General features: G+C 48.5%; 1 protein-coding gene across 2 annotated transcripts; it reads left to right on the forward strand.

Annotated features, from left to right (window-relative positions):
* Positions 1–8,756: 8,756 nt before the first annotated feature.
* EIF4EBP1 (eukaryotic translation initiation factor 4E binding protein 1) lies at positions 8,757–14,745 on the forward strand. Of its 2 annotated transcripts, none has more exons than XM_063175209.1 (3): positions 8,757–8,954; positions 12,508–12,678; positions 14,407–14,745. In XM_063175209.1, exons 1-3 carry the CDS (start codon positions 8,807–8,809, stop codon positions 14,439–14,441), a joined length of 354 nt encoding a protein of 117 aa, XP_063031279.1. In that variant the 5' UTR covers positions 8,757–8,806; the 3' UTR covers positions 14,442–14,745. The 2 variants fall into 2 exon arrangements, with proteins under 2 accessions (XP_063031279.1, XP_063031281.1); XM_063175211.1 differs by having other exon boundaries at positions 8,777–8,954; positions 14,410–14,745.
* The last annotated feature ends 4,632 nt before the right edge of the window (positions 14,746–19,377 follow it).

The following is a 19,377-nucleotide window of genomic DNA, read 5'->3' on the forward strand; positions in this document are numbered from 1 at the left end:
GCACACGGGCTCTGCTTGGTCACACAGAGTGAGGGGTGAGAGCTATGGATAAAACAAGAGCTTTTTATAGCTGAGAACTCGCTGCCTCCCTGGCATGTGGCTGGTACAGGGCACGAGATAAACCCATCACACGCTGGAGTCACTGTGCTGCCACTGCTCCTGGCCACCCCAGCTGTGGGGACACCACCAGAGCCCCCTCTGCCTCATCTTCCTCTGCCTCCCATTGTGGGAATCCATAAATCAGAGGGTTTTGGGAAAGCTGCAAAAGGCCTCAGAGGCAGCAGAACTGTGATCAGAGCCAAGCAGCAGCCATGAGATTGGTCAGCAGAAAAATTATTTAAAAAGTAGAAAAGCAAGGACAAATAGAACAATGGTCTGTGTATTAATGCTTGTCTAGAATAACTCCCTAAGCTACAGAAAAGTTTATCTGGTGAGATATTAGGCAGTTCTAAGCTTAATAATGGAGCTCTGTGCGTTGTGTTTTAAGGCTTACAAGCAGGAATTGTATTTGAAATAAGCAAGCATTGTTTAACCAAAGGTACCTGTGCTTATAGTGGTTGGATGGAACTACTGACAATATAGAATATATACTATACAGATATAAATACTGTCAGTGTGCTTTTGCTTTGTGTGATTGGTCAAAAAACTTATAAAGTGAGTTGTGACATTAAGTTCTGGGTCTGCTGCTTAGGATGTGAGCTGGTGGCATCTTCCCATTGCAATAACCATGGAATGAGACTGATGCTGGAAAATAAAGCACCTCAATACACCTTCCCCTGCAGTCCTGTCCTGTCCTTGATTTGTACATAGATTTGTCGGCAGAAAAATTATTTTAAAAGTAGAAAAGCAAGGACAAATAGAACAATGATCTGAGTATTAACGTTTGTCTAGAATAACTCCCTAAGCTACAGAAAAGTTTATCTAGTGAGATATTAGGAAGTTTGAGGCTTAATAATGGAGCTCAGGTATTGTATTTGAAATAAGCAAGCCTTGTTTAACCAAAGGTACCTGTGCTTATAGTGGTTGGATAGAACTACTGTCAATGTGCTTTTGCTTTGTGTGATTGGTCAGAAAACTTATAAAGTGAGTTGTAACATTAAGTTCTTGGTTTGCTGCCTGGGATGTGAGCTGGTGGCATCTTCCCATTGTCATAACCATGGAATGAGAGTGATGCTGGAAAATCAAACAGCTCAAGGCACGTTCCCAGCAGTCCTGTCCTGTTTGTGATTTGTACAGAGACCCCTTGGCCAGTGATACCCATCCCAGCACAGGCTCCACAGCCAGCCCAGTGCAGCAGGTGATGGCACCAAAGTGTCACCCTCAGGAGGTTCCACCTGCCCATGCCAAGGGGGGACACCTGGGGACAGCACAGCACAGGGATGAAGGCTGTGGGATGCTCTTCCTCCGCCTGAGGAGATGCCAAGGAGAAAGGAGAACGATTTCACCCAAATTCCCTGCCCGGGGAGGGAGCTCTGGGCTGGCTGGGGTGGGCACAGGGCCAGGCTGGGCTCTGGGAAGGGTCCTGCCCCAGCTGTGTCCCCACAGCAGTGACACGCTCCCCTGGATTTTCAGAATGCTTCCCGTATCAGCCGCGCAAATCTCGCTTTGAAGTTGTTTGGGATTCTCTGTCACCGCATTTCCTTGTCAGCACATAAACAGGCTGTGATGGAGCTCTCACCCCTGGGTACTGCCTGTCCCAGGAAGCCCTGCAGGAAGCTCCACATAAACTCAGAGCCCCACACAAACCCTCCTCCCCTGGCAAAGGCGGGCACGGAAGGGAAAAAATCCCTGGGTCAGAAGAATAAAAAAATGATAAAAATGTGCTGTTCCACTGGCATGCTCAATATCCCGAGGCAAATATCCCACAGACAGTTTGTACCCCACATTTCCAGGGCTCAGGCAGGGGCTGTGCTGTGGTTTTGGGGTGCTTCACACCCTGCTGCACATCCAGAACCTCCCCTGCCCCATCACCCAGTGGGACAATCCTGTCATTGTGATTAGGGTTTAAGAATAAAATGTTTTTATTTTCTGTGTTTTTTAGCTTTTATATATATATATATATATATATATATATATATATATATATAAAAATATAACATATTTATATATATATAAATATATATATTTATATATATATAAAATATATATAATATATATAAATATATATATTTATATATATTATATATATAAATATATAAATATTTATATATTATAAATATATATATTTATATATATAATATAACAAATTATATTATTCTTATATTCTAGCATAATCTTAAGTTATCAATTGTATAATAATCAATTATGTATAATCAATTCTATAATATTATCTATAATATTATATTTATTAGTGTAAAGTGATTAGCGTTAATAAAATAAAGAAAAATTGTACACAAATTTAATAAAGCATCTATACACATTTACTTATGCACATAATTCAGGTTATAAAAGTTTTCATGTATCTTTTCTAACCTGCTTCTATGCTAACAACTTTATTTCCTTCTTTGCCATAAATACACTCAAAAACCGTCAATAATTATTTCTTCTATTAATTCAACTTCTTTTCTAATCTGTTTATATGCTAACAGCTTTATTTTCTTCTTTGCTGTAAATACACCCAAAAATAATTATTATTTCTCCTATTAACTCAACTTCTTTTCTACTCTGCTTCTATGCTGACAACTTTATTTTCTTCTTTGCTGTAAATACACTCAAAAATCATCAATTATTGTTTATTTCATGAACTAAACTTTGCAAACCAGCTGTCGAACCCCTCCATAAGATCCCTGTGCCACCCCAGCCTGGCACCCCAGGGGCTCCCACGCAAATCCTGTTTTGCAGTGAAGCTCCTGGGAGCTCCTGCTGGTGGTGAAAGAGGCACCAGCAGGGCCACAGCAGCACGGGGAGAATGAGGGAAAGGGGCAGCGAGCTCCTGAAACCCAGCCAGTGCCAAAGGCGAGCCCAGCTCCCGCTCCTGCCCCCCCAGATCCCTGAGCAATAAGTGCCAAATTAAAAAATAAATCGTAGTAAAGCTGTTTTTTTTTTCCTTGTGTTGCTTTCCTGTGACAGCAGCGGGGCAGTGCCTGTAGCTGTTATTCCCAATTTCTGCCGTTTTTAGCAAGGCTTGCAGGTTCCATTTCTGACAGGTCCCTCCAGCTGCTGAGAGTCCTCGTGCTGCCTTGAGGACCACCAAGGCTTTACAGATGTTTGCACAGCTCCTTTTCCCCTTGTTTCTGGTTTTCCTCCAGCTGTTGCTAAAGCAAACTGGGGTGGGGAGGGGGGGGGAAGGAGGGAGAAGTTTGCAATAACATGGATCAGGATTTCACAAAAAGTGTGGGAAATACCGAGAAGAAACAACAACAGGAATGACCTCAGAGAGAGCTGAGCTGTCAGGGAAGGCTTTCTGAGGGAAGAAGGAGCATCCATGTGGCACATCTCCCCTTGCCCCTCCTCTGTGCCCAGCAGCTCCCCATGCCCCCTCCAGGCTGTGCTTGCTTCCAGCCCCACGGCTGCAGGGAGGAAAAGCAGCAAAAACAGGGAGGAGAAGGAGGAAGAGGAGGAGGAGGAAGAGTCAAATACTCCCCTTGTGGCTCTGGCCGTGGGTACTGTTGGGGAAGATGGAACAGGAAAGCCTTATCAATATGATTGCCTGGCAAAAGATTTTGAGAATATAGAAACTATAAGTGAGACTGAAATGAAAGCAAGCTTTGAGATCCCTCAGTTACTGAACAACTGTAAAACAATGGTGTGGCTGGCTGAAGGTGATCCCCTTTGGATGGAACAACACCCTCTGCTTGCAGACAGCTCCAAGGCTCAGAGCAGACCCTACAGCTTGGCAGAAGGGGCACACAGAGGAGTTTTTAGGGTTTAAAATGTAACACAGGATGGTAATGTAATGATTCTTATAGGCTGTATGGAAATGCTGTAGGATTTGTATCTTGTACTGCATTGGTTAGTGAGAATCAGAATATTCAACACAGAAGATTTATGGTATTGGAATGGGAACCTCAGTCTCTCATCCTCTTTACCCCTCTCTTCTCTCAGCCCTGCTCTGAGCTGTGGCTGGCAGCTCCCAGCAGGGCCTGCACTTGGCCCTTTGCAATAAACCCCAAATTCCATGACCAGAAGAAGATTTATTGTATTGGAACAGGAACCTTGCCCTCTGATCCTCTCTTTTACTCTCTCATCCTCTTTACCACGCTCTTTCCTTCTCTCTCTTTACCTCTCTCTCCATCTTTGGGCCTGCTCTGAGCTGTGCCTGGCAGCTCCAAACAGGTCCCTGCACTTGGCCCTTTGCAATGGAATTCCATGACCAGAAGAAGATTTCTTGTATTATAATGGGAACCTCACTCTCTCATCCTCTTTACCCCTCTCTTTACCTCTCTTTCTCTCTCTCAGGCCTGCTCTGAGCTGTGCCTGGCAGCTCCCAGCAGGTCCCTTTGCCATAAACCCCAAATTCCACCACCTGGCTGCACAGATCTCTCATCTCCCTCCATCCCCACCATCCTGCCCCCATTGCTCCTACGGGGTACCACGGTGAATCCCGTGCCACAGAGGATGTTTCCATGCCAGTGCTGCCTTTTGGGGTGCTGAGCATCCCCCAGCAATGCCAGAGCCACCCCAGGCAGGGTTTCCTGCTCAGGGCCAGCGGAGATGCCCATCCCAAAGGCAGGATGGGTTTGTTTATGGGGCAGCCTTTATCTGCACGAGCAGCCCTCGGGGATGACCGTCCTTATCGGCAGCCGCGATCGGAGGGGAATGTAAACAGCGAGGGATGGGCTGGAAACGCCGCGGCCCCGGGACATCCTCAGTGCCACCATCCTCCCGCTCCACACCAGGGACAGGGGCATTTCATGGCTATAAACCCCCAGGATTGCCCTCACACCATAGGCAGGGGCATTTCATGGCTAGAAACCCCCAGGATTGCTCTCACACCAGGGGCAGGGGCATTTCATGGCTTAGAAACCCCCAGGATTGCTCTCACACCATAGGCAGGGGCATTTCATGACTTAGAAAACACATTTTCTCCCCAGGATTGCTCTCACACCAAAGGCAGGGGCATTTCATGATTTATAAAACACATTTTCAACCCCAGGACCCCTCTCACACCAGGGACAGGGGAATTTCATGCCTTATAAAACACATTTTCTCCCGCAGGATTGCTCCCACACCATTGACAAGGGCATTTCATGGCTTATAAACCCCCAGGACCACTCTCACACCAGGGACAGGGGCATCTCGTGTCTTATAAAACACATTTCCTCCCCCAGAACCACTCTCACACCACAGACAGGGGCATTTCATTATTTATAAAATACATTTTCTCCCCCAGGATTGCTCCCACACCATGGGATAGAAGCAATTCATGGCTTATAAAGCACATTTTCTCCCCCAGGACCTGCCAGAGGAGCGAGCCCTGCCCCAAACCCAGCCCTGCTCAGCTCACAGGGATCCAGCCCAGGTCAGGAGCAAAGGCAGTGCCGGAGGAGAGCCGACACCTCGGAGAGCACTTCTGCTCCCGATTTAGAAGGCAATAATGTGATAACTGTGCATCACATGAGGATGACAAAGGGCTTTCCAGCGGAACGGGCAGATAAAATGCCCTGGAGAGGAACACCCTGTCACCCCTCTGGCTGTCCTGGATTGCCAAGACTCCTGCCAGGGGGCTCAGAGACCCTGGCACAGAGCCCAGAATGAATGCCCGTGTGGTTTTGATTATCACCCATGGAGCAAGTTACCAACCTTAGATGAAGATCTGCAGGCCATGACAATTTAAGGAGAATGATAGTGAATTTATCACAAGGTGGAAAAGTAGATTTTGGGGTTTTTAGAATGGGGATTCAGGCAAGATGGAGAGATCTGAGCATGTCCAGCCTTTCTCCTTCTTCTTCTCGGCCTCCACCTTCTGCTGTGATGGTGGCACTGACAGATTGGTTTAGAGTAGAAGCTCACTGTCTCACACAGGTGATAGGTATTGGGAAGTTATTGTAAATAATGTAAAGTAATAAATTGTAAATATTGGAAAGTAATTGTAAATATTGGAAAGTAATAAATTGTAAATATTGGGAAGTAATTGTAAATATTGTACACGTAGTTTTTAGTATAAAAAATAACACTGCCCTGGGGGCAGGCAGAGTGCCTGGAACTGTCCTGCTGGACAGACCTGGGCAGGGCAGGAGAAAGAATTTTGTAGGTAAGACAAAATAAACAACCCGGAGAATGAGAAATGAAGAGTTCTGATTCCATCTTCAACTGCTGGGCTGGGAAAAGAGACTTCAACACATCTCGGGGTCACTGTGAGCAGCTGAAGATCCCGGCATGGGAGGGTGACACAGTGGCAGGGTGTCACCCTGACCTTCCCCGGTCCCTGACCCCACCACGGTCCATTCCGGAGGAGGAGGAGGAGGAGGAAATGGCAGCGGCCGCCTCTCTGGGCTGGGGGTCACTGCTGATGTCACTGCATGCAGGAAATGTTGTTTTCCTGCCCCAGTGCCCGCTGATGGATCCAGCAGCTGGCACAGGGCTGCCTGCCGGGCACCCGGGCGTTCTTGGGGTCCCACGGGAGTTGGGGGGCAGGAGCAGCCCTGTCCATCCCCTGGCAGCACAGCGCTGCCCTGCACGCCCAAATGCTGCCCCAAAAACGCTCAGAGCTCCCCGCGGGGGGAGTTCGGCCCCGGGCTGGCTCCGGAGCTGAGCGCGGCTGCCGAGCTCCATCTGTTGGAGCTGGGGATGCTGTGTGCGGTCACGGGCATCACTCCTGAAAAACCCCTTCTCCGGGATTGATTCTCCTGGGAAGCTGAGAAGCCTCGGAGAAAAAGGAAAACAATATTCTCCGATTGCTTCTCCTGTGTTTTGCTGCTTTGGAATGCGGTTGGAGATGGTTGGTTTGATTGGTTTCATGGGAATTGCTTTGGCTTAATGAGCGATCACGCTCAGGCTGTGTCGGGGCTCTGGAAGCAGGCATGAGATTTAATTATCATTTTTTGTAGCCTTCTGTATGTATTCTTTCTCTATTATTTAGTATAGCTTTAGTCTACCATTAATATAATATAGTATAGTATAGTATAGTATATAGTATAGTATAATAAAATATAATGTACTATAATGTAATGTAATGTTAGTATAGTATAGTATAATAAAATATAATGTACTATAATGTAATATAATGTAATATAATATAATATAATATAATGTAATGTAATATAATATAATACAATACAATGTAATATAATATAATATAATATAATATAATATAATATAATATAATATAATATAATATAATATAATATAATATAATGTAATATAATATAATACAAATATCATAAAATAATAAATCAGCCTTCTAAGAACACGGAATCAGATTCTCAATTCCTCCTTCATCCTGGGGACGCCAAAAATACCACAGTGTATTTTCTATTTTTACTATAAGTACTCTTTACTATAGTTTATTCTTTACCGTAGTTTTAGTATAGCATGATATGATATGATATGATATGATATGATATGATATGATATAATATAATATAATATAATATAATATAATATAATATAATATAATATAATATAATATAATATAATATAATATAATATAATATAATATAAATATCATAAAACGATAAATCAGCCTTCTAAGAACATGGAGCCAGATTCTCAACTCCTCCGTCATCCTGGGGACCCCGAAAACACCTGCGCCTCTCCCACCGCACTCTTCAAATCTTTTCTTTAATAAAATATTGATGCAAACCGCATTTCCCAGCGGGGCATCCCCGGGGACACGGCGTGTGTGGCCGCCCCCGGCTCCCCCCGCGTTTGTCGCCGGTCCCCGGGGGGAGGCAGAGCCATTTGGGACGGGGACAGCCGGGCTGGCATCTGTCTGTCCCCAGGGCAGCCCCGGACCGCCCAGAGCGGCCACGGCAACGGAGCCAACGGGGGGCACAGGGTGGGGGGGGAAATGGGGAGAAAAAGGGGAAAATTGGGGGGAAAATGGGAGAAATGGGGAGAAAGGGGAGGAGAAGGGGGAAACGGGGGGAAATGGGGGGGAAAGGGTGGAAAAGGGGAGAAATGGGAGAAAAAGGGAGGAAAGGGGAGGAAAGAGGAGAAAAAGTGAGAAAGTGGGAGAAGAAGGGGAGGAGATGGGAGAAAAAGGGAGGGAAAGGGAGAAATGGGGGGGAAAGGGGAGAAAAAGGGGGGAAATGGGAGGAAAAGGGGGAGGAAAGGGGAGAAATGGGAGAAAATGGGAGGAAACGGGAGAAAAGGGGAGAAAGTGGGAGAAAAAGGGGGGGGAAATGAAGGAGAAGGTAGGAAAAGGAGGGGAAAAATGGAGGAAAAGGGAGAAAGTGGGAGAAAACGGGAGATAAGGGGGAGAAATGGGAGAAAATGTGAGAAAAGGGGGGAAAGGAGGGAAAAGGGAAGGAGGAGGGGAGAAAAAGGGGAGAAAATGGGGGAAAAGGGGAGGGAAAGGGGTAGGGGGGAAAAAGGGGGAGAAAAAGGGAAAAAAATGGAAAAATTGGGAGAAAACGGGGGTCCCGCCCAGACCACGCCCATTTCGCGCTAAGCCCCACCCCTGCCCAGGCTAAGCCCCGCCCCCGTATTGGGACACTTCATTAGCATAACTCCGCCTTTTTCCATTAAACCACGCCCACTCACCGTGTAGGCCCCGCCCACCCCGCGCCCCGCCCGGCGCCGTTCCCGTTCCCGTTCCCGCGGCGGAAGGGGCGTGGCCCGGGCCGGAAGCGGCGGGCGGGCGGCGGCAGCGCTGGTGCCGCTCCCGGTCCCTGTCGCGGTCCCGTCCCGTCCCGGTTCGGTCATGTCGGGCCGCTGCTGCCACGGGCAGACGCCCAGCCGTGACATCCCGGGCCCCGGGAAATGCCTCGCCCTGCCCGACGGGGCCCCGCTGCCGCCCGGCGACTACAGCACCACACCGGGGGGCACCGTGTTCGGGACCACGCCGGGCGGTGAGCGCCGGGACAGCGCGGGAGGGAGGGCTCGGTTCCAGCAAAGGGGCAGGGAGCGCTCCCGTCCTGTCCCGGGATAGGAACCGGGAGCTCCCGCCCGGTACCGGGGCTCGGTGCGGGTTTGGGGGAACCTCGCAGGGAGCAGCTTTGGCCTCCGCGTGGTTACTGATTAATTGTAATCTCCAATATTTGATGTTTTCCCTGGCAGCCAGCAAAGCCTGGGGGCTTTTTTTTCTTTATTTCTTTTTTTTTTTTTTTTTTTTTTTTCTTTATTTCTGACCCCACACTGCTCCGAATTCTGGAGCTGCAAACGCGCCATGGGCTCCTTCCCTCTTTGCTGGCCAGGAGAGGAACCTCCTGTAGGGACTTGTCCTTAAGTAAAGTAATAAACTGATTATGCCCAGGGCTCCTCTGTCAGAGAGCTTTTGTGTCCCCAAGAGTAATAAACTGATTTTGCCAAGGGTTCCTCTATCAGAGAGGTTCAGTGTCACCATCTCTCCTTGGCACTTGTGTGTCCCCATCTTTCATCTCTCCTTGGCACTTGTGTGTCCCCATCTTTCCTTGGCAGTTTTGTGTCCCTATCCCTCAATTTTTGCCAGTTTTGTGTCCCCATCCTTCCTTGCCGGTTTTGTGTTCCCTATCCCTCCGTTTTTGCCACTTTGGCCCCCAGAGAAGCAGCCCCAGCTCCAGGTGGTGGCACAAGGTCGGTGTAGGGGATTCCAGCCGTCTCTGCCGCCCCCCAAGCCGGGTTTTGGGGTGATTTTGGGGTGATTTTTTTTCCCCCACACCTTGTAGAATCTCCCCTTTGCCTCCCTATCCAGGCGGGCGTAGCACCAGGAATGGTGAAGGCAGAAAAACAAACCTTGGGGAGGGCATGGAGGGCTTGTTGTCCCGCAGGATTCGAGGGGTTAAATGGCAAGGGGAGAAGGGGAAGTGACACTGCTGATTCACGTGTGCAGAACAGCCGCGTTTGGGGTGGTTTTGGCCGAGTTTGGGGTTGTTCTGGTCGGGTTTGGGGTTGTTCTGGTCGTGTTTGGGGTTGTTCTGGTCGTGTTTGGGGTTGTTCTGGTCGGGTTTGGGGTTGTTCTGGTCGGGTTTGGGGCTGTTTTGGACGTGTTTTCCCTCCTCTGGAAGCAGCGAATTGCTGAAGGCTCCAGCAGCACCTGTGGGAGCCTTCCCCAACCCTGAGTAATGCAGCAGAAATGAAATGAAATGAAATGAAATGAAATGAAATGAAATGAAATGAAATGAGCAATTAGCACAGCAGAAATGAGATGAGCAATTAGCGCAGCAAAAAGGAAACGAGATGAGCAATCAGCACGGCAGAAATTAAATGGGCAATTAGCAGCGTGCAGTAATGAGCCCTCCGGGGCTGGCAGCCCTTTGTCTCCTGCGTGTTTGCAGCAGGAGGAGAAGCTGGGCTGGGTTTGTGTGTGCCCACCTGGCAGTGCCCGGGGCTGTCCCTGTTGGGGACACCGTGTTGGGGACACCGTGGTGCCCAGCCCTGCTGTGGTGCTGAAGGGAGAAGGCACTCAGAGCTGCTGGGGGACAGAGCCGCGGGGCTGTGTGTCTGTCCTGTGGGGCTCTCGGGGGGCACAGCATCCCGTGGAGTGTGGGTTTTGCTGCTAAACACACCCTGGCAGCACCCAGAGCTGTGGGGAATGGGGGTGTGGGTGGGTGCAGGAGCCTCTTGGTGACAGCCTGGGATGGGTGTCCTGTCCTGCTCCATCTGGGTGTCCCGTCCTGCCCAGGGTGTCCTGCTCCATCTGAGTGTCCTGTTCTCCATCTGAGTGTCCTGTCCTGCTCTATCAGGGTGTCGTGTCCTGCTCCATCAGGGTGTTGTGTCCTGCTTCATCTGAGTGTCCTGTCCTGCTCAGGGTGTCCTGTCCTACTCCAGCTGGGTGTCCCGTCCCATCTGGGTGTCCTGTCCTGCCCAGAGTGTCCTCTCCTGCTCCATCTGAGTGTCCTGTTCTCCATCTGAATGTGCTGTCCTGCTCCATCTGGGTGTCCTGTCCTGTCCTGCCCCACCTGGGTGTCTTGTGCTGCTCCATCTGGGTGTCTTGTCCTGCCCAAAGTGTCCTCTCCTGTTCCATCTGGGTGTCCTCTCCTGCTCCATCTGAGTTTCCTGTTCTCCATCTGAGTGTCCTGTCCTGCTCAGGGTATCCTGTCCTGCTCCAGAGTGTCCTGCTACATCTGGGTGTCCTGTCCTGCTCCACCTGGGTGTCCTGTCCTGCTCCATCTTGGTGTCCTGTCCTGCTCCATCTGAATGTCTTGTCCTGCTCCAGAGTGTCCTGCTCCATCTGAGTGTCCTGTTCTCCATCTGAATGTCCTGTCCTGCTCCGTCTGAGTGTCCTGTCCTGTCCTGTCCTGTCCTGCCCAGGGTGTCCTGCTCCATCTTGGTGTCCTGTCCTGCTCCATCTGAGTGTCCTGTCCTGCTCAGGGTATCCTGTCCTGCTCCAGAGTGTCCTGCTCCATCAGAATGTCCTGTCCTGCTCCATCTGGGTGTCCTGTCCTGCCCAGGGTGTCCTGCTCCGTCTTGGTGTCCTGTCCTGCTCCATCTGAATGTCCTGTCCTGCTCCATCTGAGTGTCCTGTCCTGCCCTGCTCCTCCTGGCCACGTCCCCCTGCCTTTCAGGAGCTCTGTTGGAGGAAGGTGGAAGCTCCCATTGCTTCTGCTACAGAGCTGCACTTCCAGCAATCCCTGTCCTCTCCTCCCAGGAATTCCACACCCCTCTCCCAGCCAGCTAAATGTAGGGATGGATCCTCCTCCTGAAAGAGCTGGAGTTCAGAATCACCAGTGAGAAGTTTTTTGGTGTTTTGAGAACTCCCTGGCAGAGCTCCACAGGAGCACAGCTGCCGGACGTGTTGTTTTATGGATTTGTTGTATATTTACAGTGCTCAGAGCAAAGGGAGTTGCTTGTGCCAGGACAGATGGTGGCAGGAGCTGTTTGCCCACACTTGTGTACTTTAGTTAACACTTCTGGGGAGGGCACAAGGACAAATCCCTTTCCCTGTGGCTGGAACGGGAGCAGAGCAGGACACACCTGATCCAGAAGGGGAAGCAAACACTGGCTTAAGGCTGTGTGGGCTGTTTGGAGGGGATCCCTGTTCTGCCTGTGGTTTTTGAGCACTTTCCATAAATTCCTTTATAAGGAACAGGGTGTTCAGTGCTGTTCCTAGAAATCCATGCCTGCAGGCTGGAGCTGGCTGGTTCCTGGTTCAGCTTTGGAGCATTAACCATGTGTGTAAACCCTGAGCAAGGTGTGTGTAAAGTGCTGCTGTGCTGAGAGAGGTGCCCATGCAGGAATTCCACCTGTCCACCTGCAGCTCTCAGCCCCATTTCTGGCCACGAGTGGGAATTAAATCCAGTTTTCTGTTTGCTCTGTGGGCTGCTGTGACCTTGGGCAAGGTGGGAAGGGTTGGATCTGCTGCTTCTGGGGGTTTTGGAGCCCAGGGACCCAGAATCACATCACATTTACCACTTAAATACCCAACCCCTGAGCGTTTTGGGCTGTTGGGGAATTTAAAAATGATGGAATGCTGTCCCCCCCCAGGTACCAGGATTATTTATGACAGGAAGTTTCTGATGGAATGCCGCAATTCCCCCGGTGCCAAAACCCCTCCCTCCGACCTTCCCGACATTCCAGGAGTCACCAGCCCCAGCGTGGAGGAGCTGAAGGTGGAAAACCACCACGTGCAGAGCTGTGAGGAGAAAGTGAGCGCAGGTGAGTGCAGGCAGCAGGGCCCAGACAGCCTCTGAGGGGCTCTGCTGGCTCCTAGAAGGGCCAGAGCTGCATTGGAGCCAGGAGATTCTCCAGAAACTTCTTGGAAAGGCTCAGCGTCACAGGGTTTTGCAGTTGTTTGATCCTCAGCAATGTGACTTTTGCAGTTTTAGGTGTTATTTGATATGATTCCTATTAATTCAGCCTTTAGGAGGCTCTGCTGGTTCCTAGAAGTTCCAGAGCTGCAATGGAGCCAGGAGATTCCCAGGAAATTCTCCAGAAGCTTCTTGGAAAGGCTCAGTGTCACGGGGTAGCAAAGGTTTTGGAGTTGTTTGATCCTCAGCAACGTGAGTTTTGCAGTTTTGGGGTGCAATTTGAGATGATTTCCATTAATTCAGCCTTTGGGAAGCTCTGCTGGTTCCTAGAAGGTCCAGAGCTGGAATGGAGCCAGGAAATTCTCCAGAAACTTCTTGGAAAGTCTCAATGGACTCAGTGTCACAGGGTAGCAAGGGTTTTGGAGTTGTTTGATCCTCAGCATTGTGGCTTTTGCAGTTTTAGGTGTAATTTAATATGATTCCCATTAATTCAGCCGTTAGGAGGCTCTGCTGGTTCCTAGAAGTTCCAGAGCTGCAATGGAGCCAGGAGATTCCCAGGAAATTCTCCAGAAACTTCTTGGAAAGTCTCAGTGGGCTCAGTGTCACAGGGTTTTGGAGTTGTTTGATCCCCAGCAACGTGAGTTTTGCAGTTTTGGGGTGTAATTTGATAGGATTCCCATTAATTCAGCATTTGGGAAGCTCTGCTGGTTCCTAGAAGGTCCAGAGCTGGAATGGAGCCAGGAAATTCTCCAGAAACTTCTTGGAAAGTCACAGTGGGCTCAGTGTCGCAGGGTTTTGCAGTTGTTTGATCCCCAGCAACGTGAGTTTTGCAGTTTTGGGGTGTAATTTGATACGATTCCCATTAATTCAGCCTTTGGGAAGCTGCTGTTGGATCAGGAGCCCTGTGCAGAGCAGAGGAGCAGCTGCTGCTGCCTCTCCCTGAGCTGGGCTGTGCTGCAGCTGCTGGAGGTTCAAGTTACAATTCAGAGCAGGATTTACTTGGGTTTTTAATATCAGCCTGAGTGGGAAATTCCTCCTGCCTGTTTCTGACCCCATTTAGTGACAGGGACACTTCTCTGAGGCCCTGCTGCAGCAACACAAGCCAGTGCTGCCTTGAAAAAATTGTTTTTAAAATTATTTGGGGTTATTTCTGAACCTACCAAGTGCAAGCATTCATCTCCTCTCACTAAAAATAAAGATCTAAAAGCTCTCGTTGTGTGATTGCTGCAAGTAAAACCATTCCAGGGTCGGGATTGCCTCGTGCTGTGACCTGAAATGGCTCAAGGGACACCCCTGAAATGCTGGGCCAGAGAATCCCTGTCCTCAGGAGCAGCTCCTGGCTGTCAGGCTGTGGGATAAGGGCTGTGAAATGTGCCTGGCTGGGTTCTGCCCTCAGTGTGGTTGTTACAAGGAAATCCAGGGGGAAGAATTGATTATTTAAAGGGCGTTATTTAAAGATCCCCCTGCCCAGCAGTGACACCTTTAGCACGGCTTCACAAGCTGATTTTCACACCAACCCTGCTGCCTGAATGCACCTTTTAAACCCAGACTGCCCACAACTGCCAGCCACCTCAATCTTTGCTGTTTAATGTGGAATTTTTGTGGCCTCACCTGTGGTTTCTTTTGTCCCTCCCAGCAGGTGAGGAGGAGCAGTTTGACATGGACATCTAAACACACCTGCCCTGGAGTGATCCAGTGAAGCAGCAGGACTTGTCTGGAGGATTCTCACCAGCAGCCATGCCTTGAGTGCCTTCCTGCTCTGGGAAAGGCAGATTATTCCCTCAGGAGAGCAGGGTTTGTCCTGTTCCAGGGGCCAGGCCAGGGGTGCTGCAGGGGAAACTCTGCCCCACCTTGGTTTTGGTTCCAGTTTTATGCTTTTTGTTAAATCATTTTAATACTGTAACAGTAAGGGAAACGCAATCGAAGGGAGAAATAAAAATCACCGTGGAGTCTCCTGGTGTGGAGATGAATGCAATGAATGTGATTTCTGTGCCTTATTTCAGCAAGAAACTGCCAACCTGAGGGGTTAAATGGTGCTCCCTGGGGCTGCAAGCATCCCTGGTCTTTGGGGGAATTTTATTGTGCCAAATCTGCCCCAGAACAGAGACAAAAACTGTCCCAAGTCCTTCCAGAAGGTTCTGTCACAAAATACTGTAATAGAAATGCAATATAAGGGAGGAATAAAACTCACGTGCTGGTGTGGAGATGAATGCAATAAATGTGATTTTTGTGCCTTATTTCAGCAAAGAATTGCCAACCTGAGGGGTTAAATGGTGTCCCCTAGGGGCTGCAAGCATCCCTGGTCCCTGGGGGTGTTTTATTGTGCCAAATCTGCCCCAGAACAGAGACAAAAACTGTGCCCTGATGCCAGAACTCAGCCCATCCCTCTGGGTGTCCAGAATTGCCAAGGACCCTGCCAGGAGGCTCAGAGACCCTGGCACACAGCCCAGAGCACCTGGGGATTTGATTTTAACCCCTGGAGCAAGTTGCCAACTTTGTATGAGGATGTGAAAGTCACACAGGTTTGAATGATGTAATAATAAAATAACCACAGGGTGAAAATGTAGATTTTAGGATTTTTGATATGGGGATTTTGGGGACAAGATGGAGGAATCTCGGTGTGTCCAGCCTTTCTTCTTCTTCTTTTTGTTGTTCTCCATTTTCTGCAGTGATGTTGGCACTCTGGGGTTGGTCTAGAGTAGAAGAGCACTGTCTAACACAGGTGATGGGTATTGGGAATTAAGTGTAAATATGTTATACGTAGTTTGTGGTATAAAAGGACAACACAGAGTGCCTGTGGCTGCCCCTGCTGAGCAAATCTGGGCTGGGCAGAGAGAAAATTTTATAGATGAGAATTAATAAACAACCTCAAGATGGAAAAGTGAAGAGTCCAGACTCGTTCTTCAGTAGCATGGGCTGAAGCAGAGACACCCTGCACATCCTGGGGCAGCAAATATCAACCAAAACCCGAGACCCTGAGTGCTTCCAGAAGGTTCTGCCACAATTTGTGTTCCAGCCTGGCTGAGCTGCAGGTGGGAATGTTTGGGCACAGTTCACCTGGAGGCTCTTGGAGGGCTCCTGGCTGTGCTGCCCTCCAGTTTTGCCCCTGTAATTCTGATTTTTCTGACATGTGCCAGCCTGGGTTTGTGCTCCGTGGTGGAAGTGGAATTTCCCTGCTGCTTTAGCCTTGCTTCTCTTTTTTTATCCTGTGGTGGGCAGGGAGAAGAGCTTTGGGGAAGCGGGTTAGAAACAAAATCAGTGTGGTTTTGAGAGGGGAATTTTCATCAGAGAAATAATTAAGTTTTTATTATTATTAATAATAAATTTAAATAATAATTATATTTGTTATAATTAATTATAACAATATATTATATATATTATTAAATATATATAATGATATATAAATGTATGTAATTAAATATATACTTAAATAATAATATAATTAAATAATAATTACATTCTATTATTAATATTAAATTTAAATAATTATTATATTCGTTATAATTAATTATAATAATCTATATTTTATATATTAATAAATATATAATTATATATAAATGTATATAATTAAATATAATTTACTCCTAATAATATAATTAAATAATAATTATATTATATTAATAATAATAAATTTAAATAATAATTATATTATTTAGAATTAATAATAAATTTATATTTTTAAATATATAAAATTATACTTTTATATATTATTAATTCTGTAATTATATAATTAAATATATAATTAATTATATAATTTTATTCTAATAATTAAATAGTAATTATATTATTATATTAATATTAATGAATTTAAGTAATGAATAAAAAATAATAAATTTAAAATCATTTTAATTAATTGTGCTGTTTGGGTCCCCAGAGCAAATATCTTCATTTTTAGCCTCTGTAATGTTTTATAAATGTGGTCAGGACATTTATCAACCTCACAGAGTCTGTAAAACGTTGCTGTGTTGCTGCTGGGGGGTGGAAGCACCTCAGAGGAGGAGAATCCTGAACTTCAGACTTCCCAAAAACCACAGGGAGTGTCTGTGCCCACCAGCTTGGGCAGATAGCATTTAAATATCTGCTAATGATGCTCGGTGGTGACATTATGATATGCAAACCCTCCATAATGAGTAACAGAACAAAGCAATTGCTGCAGATAAACCTGCATTTCTCCAAGATAAGATTGAAGGCTTTCTCTGAAACCTTAATGGGAACAAATCCAAATTTTATTGCCCTCAGGTGTGACTTTATCTGGTTTAGAGAGGAGCTGCTGCAGCTGGGACTGGCTTTTTTTCTATTTTAAATTGGTGGTTTTGGTTTAAAATAGCACTGCTGGGCTGTGGCGCAGCTGCAGCTTTAATTTTAGGAAAATTCTCCGTGTTAATGTAAATTCCCCAAAGTTCCCCCACTGCAGGGAGGACTGAAATGGCTCTGCAGGGATAAATCCCTGTGCTTGTGCCAGGATTCTCCTGCTGGCCCAGCCAAAATGAGGAATTCCCACTCTGCTGTGGGTTTGTCTGGGTGAGCTGTGTGTCTGGGCAGTGTCCCTGTGTCACCAGGGCTGTGGGTTTGTGGGGGGGACACACAATTCTGGTGACCCTGGGATCCCCCAGGTGCCATCCCAAGCTGAGGGCTGCATGTCCAGGAAGGTTTGGGATTCCCCGAGGTGCTGAGGGCTGCACATCCATGCCAGTTTTGGGATCCCCTGAGGTGTCATCCCAAGCTGCATATCCAGGCAGGTTTGGGATCCCTCAAGGTTCCACCTCAAGCTGCACATCCAGACAGACTTGGGATCCCCTGATGTGCCACCTCAAGCTGCACATCCAGGCACTTTTGGAATCTTCCAAGGTGCCATCCTAAGCTGCATGTTCAGGCACTTTTGGGATCCCTCAAGGTTCCACCTCAAGCTGCACATCCAGGCACTTTTGGGATCCCCCAAGCTGCACATCCAGGCACTTTTAGGATCTTCCAAGGTGCCATCCCAAGCTGCACATCCAGGCACTTTTGGGATCCCCCAAGCTGCACATCCAGGCACTTTTGGGATCCCTCAAGGTTCCACCTCAAGCTGCACATCCAGACAGGTTTGGGATCTCCCAAGCTGCACATCCAGACAGACTTGGGATCCCCTGATGTGTCATCCCAACCTGCATATCCAGGCACTTTTGGGATCCCCCAAACTGAGGGCTACACATCCAGGCCATTTTGGGATCCCTCAAGGTGCCATCCCAAGCTGCCCTTCCAGGTAATTTTGGGGTCCCCCAAACTGCACATCCTGGCCATTTTGGGATCCCTCAAGGTTCCACCTCAAGCTGTGCATCCAGGCAGTTTTGGGATCCCCCAAGCTGCACATCTGAGCAGGTTTGGGATCTCCCAAGCTGCACATCCAGGCACTTTTGGGATCCCTCAAGGTTCCACCTCAAGCTGCACATCCAGGCAGTTTTGGGATCTCCCAAGGTGCCATCCCAAGCTGAGGGCTGCACATCCAGACACGTTTGGGATCCCACAAGCTGCAGGTCCAGGTAATTTTAGGATCCCCTGAGGTAGCATCCCAAGCTGCACATCCAGGCAGGTTTGGATCCCCCAAGCTGCACATTCAGGCAGTTTTGGATCCCCCAAGCTGCACATCCAGGCAGTTTTGGATCCCCCAAGATGCACATTCAGGCAGTTTTGGATCCCCCAAGATGCACATTCAGGCAGTTTTGGGATCCCCCAAGCTGCACATCCAGGCACTTTTGGGGTCCCCCAAACTGCACATCCAGGCACTTTTGGATCCCCCCAGATGCACATCCAGGCAGGTTTGGGATCCCTCAAGGTTCCACCTCAAGCTGCACATCCAGGCAGTTTTGGGATCTCCCAAGGTGCCATCCCAAGCTGGGGGCTGCACATCCAGACACGTTTGGGATCCCACAAGCTGCAGGTCCGGGTAATTTTAGGATCCCCTGAGGTAGCATCCCAAGCTGCACATCCAGGCAGTTTTGGGATCCCCCAAGATGCACATCCAGGCAGTTTTGGATCCCCCAAGATGCACATCCAGGCAGTTTTGGATCCCCCAAGATGCACATCCAGGCAGTTTTGGATCCCCCAAGATGCACATCCAGGCAGTTTTGGATCCCCCAAGATGCCATCCCTGCACACCCAGGCATTTTGAGCAGAAATGAGCTGATTTCAGCCTCGGCCAGCCATGGCTGTTGGAGTTGGCCTTTGGTGCTGGTACAGAAGCGGCTGCCTGGTGTTTGGGGGTGCCAGGTATTGCAGGTAATGCCCTTAAATGCCATTCCTGCCACCTGCAGGAGAGGTAACACGTGCTGGAGGTGTTAATGCTTTGTGTCCCGGCAGCAGCTTTGGCAGCTTTGCATCGGTATCTGCAGCTTATGCAGATGGGGGAGCATCAAAGCACCAGGTGCCTGTGCCAGAGGGAGGGAGGAAAGCCTGTGAAACACCTGGCCAGGTGTCACCGGGGCCCTGCTGGGTGCTGGGTGCGGGCCCTGGGGCCATGGGTGCATTGGGATCGTTATGGGGGCACACAGAGCCTGACCGAAGCCTGAAGCGATGAAGGGATGTGCACATCTGCTCTGGGATGGTTTTGGGGGCACACAGAGCCTGACCA

Source organism: Melospiza melodia, chromosome 23 (assembly GCF_035770615.1).
Source record: "Melospiza melodia melodia isolate bMelMel2 chromosome 23, bMelMel2.pri, whole genome shotgun sequence".
Taxonomy (NCBI): domain Eukaryota; kingdom Metazoa; phylum Chordata; class Aves; order Passeriformes; family Passerellidae; genus Melospiza; species Melospiza melodia.

Excerpts from the sequence above, each read along its gene's own strand:
- EIF4EBP1 (XM_063175209.1), top strand. The coding sequence starts at position 8,807 with ATGTCGGGCCGCTGCTGCCACGGGCAGACGCCCAGCCGTGACATCCCG. Across the intron at positions 8,955-12,507 it reads GTTCGGGACCACGCCGGGCG|GTACCAGGATTATTTATGAC; the intron begins GTGAGCGCCGGG and ends GTCCCCCCCCAG. Across the intron at positions 12,679-14,406 it reads TGAGGAGAAAGTGAGCGCAG|CAGGTGAGGAGGAGCAGTTT; the intron begins GTGAGTGCAGGC and ends TGTCCCTCCCAG.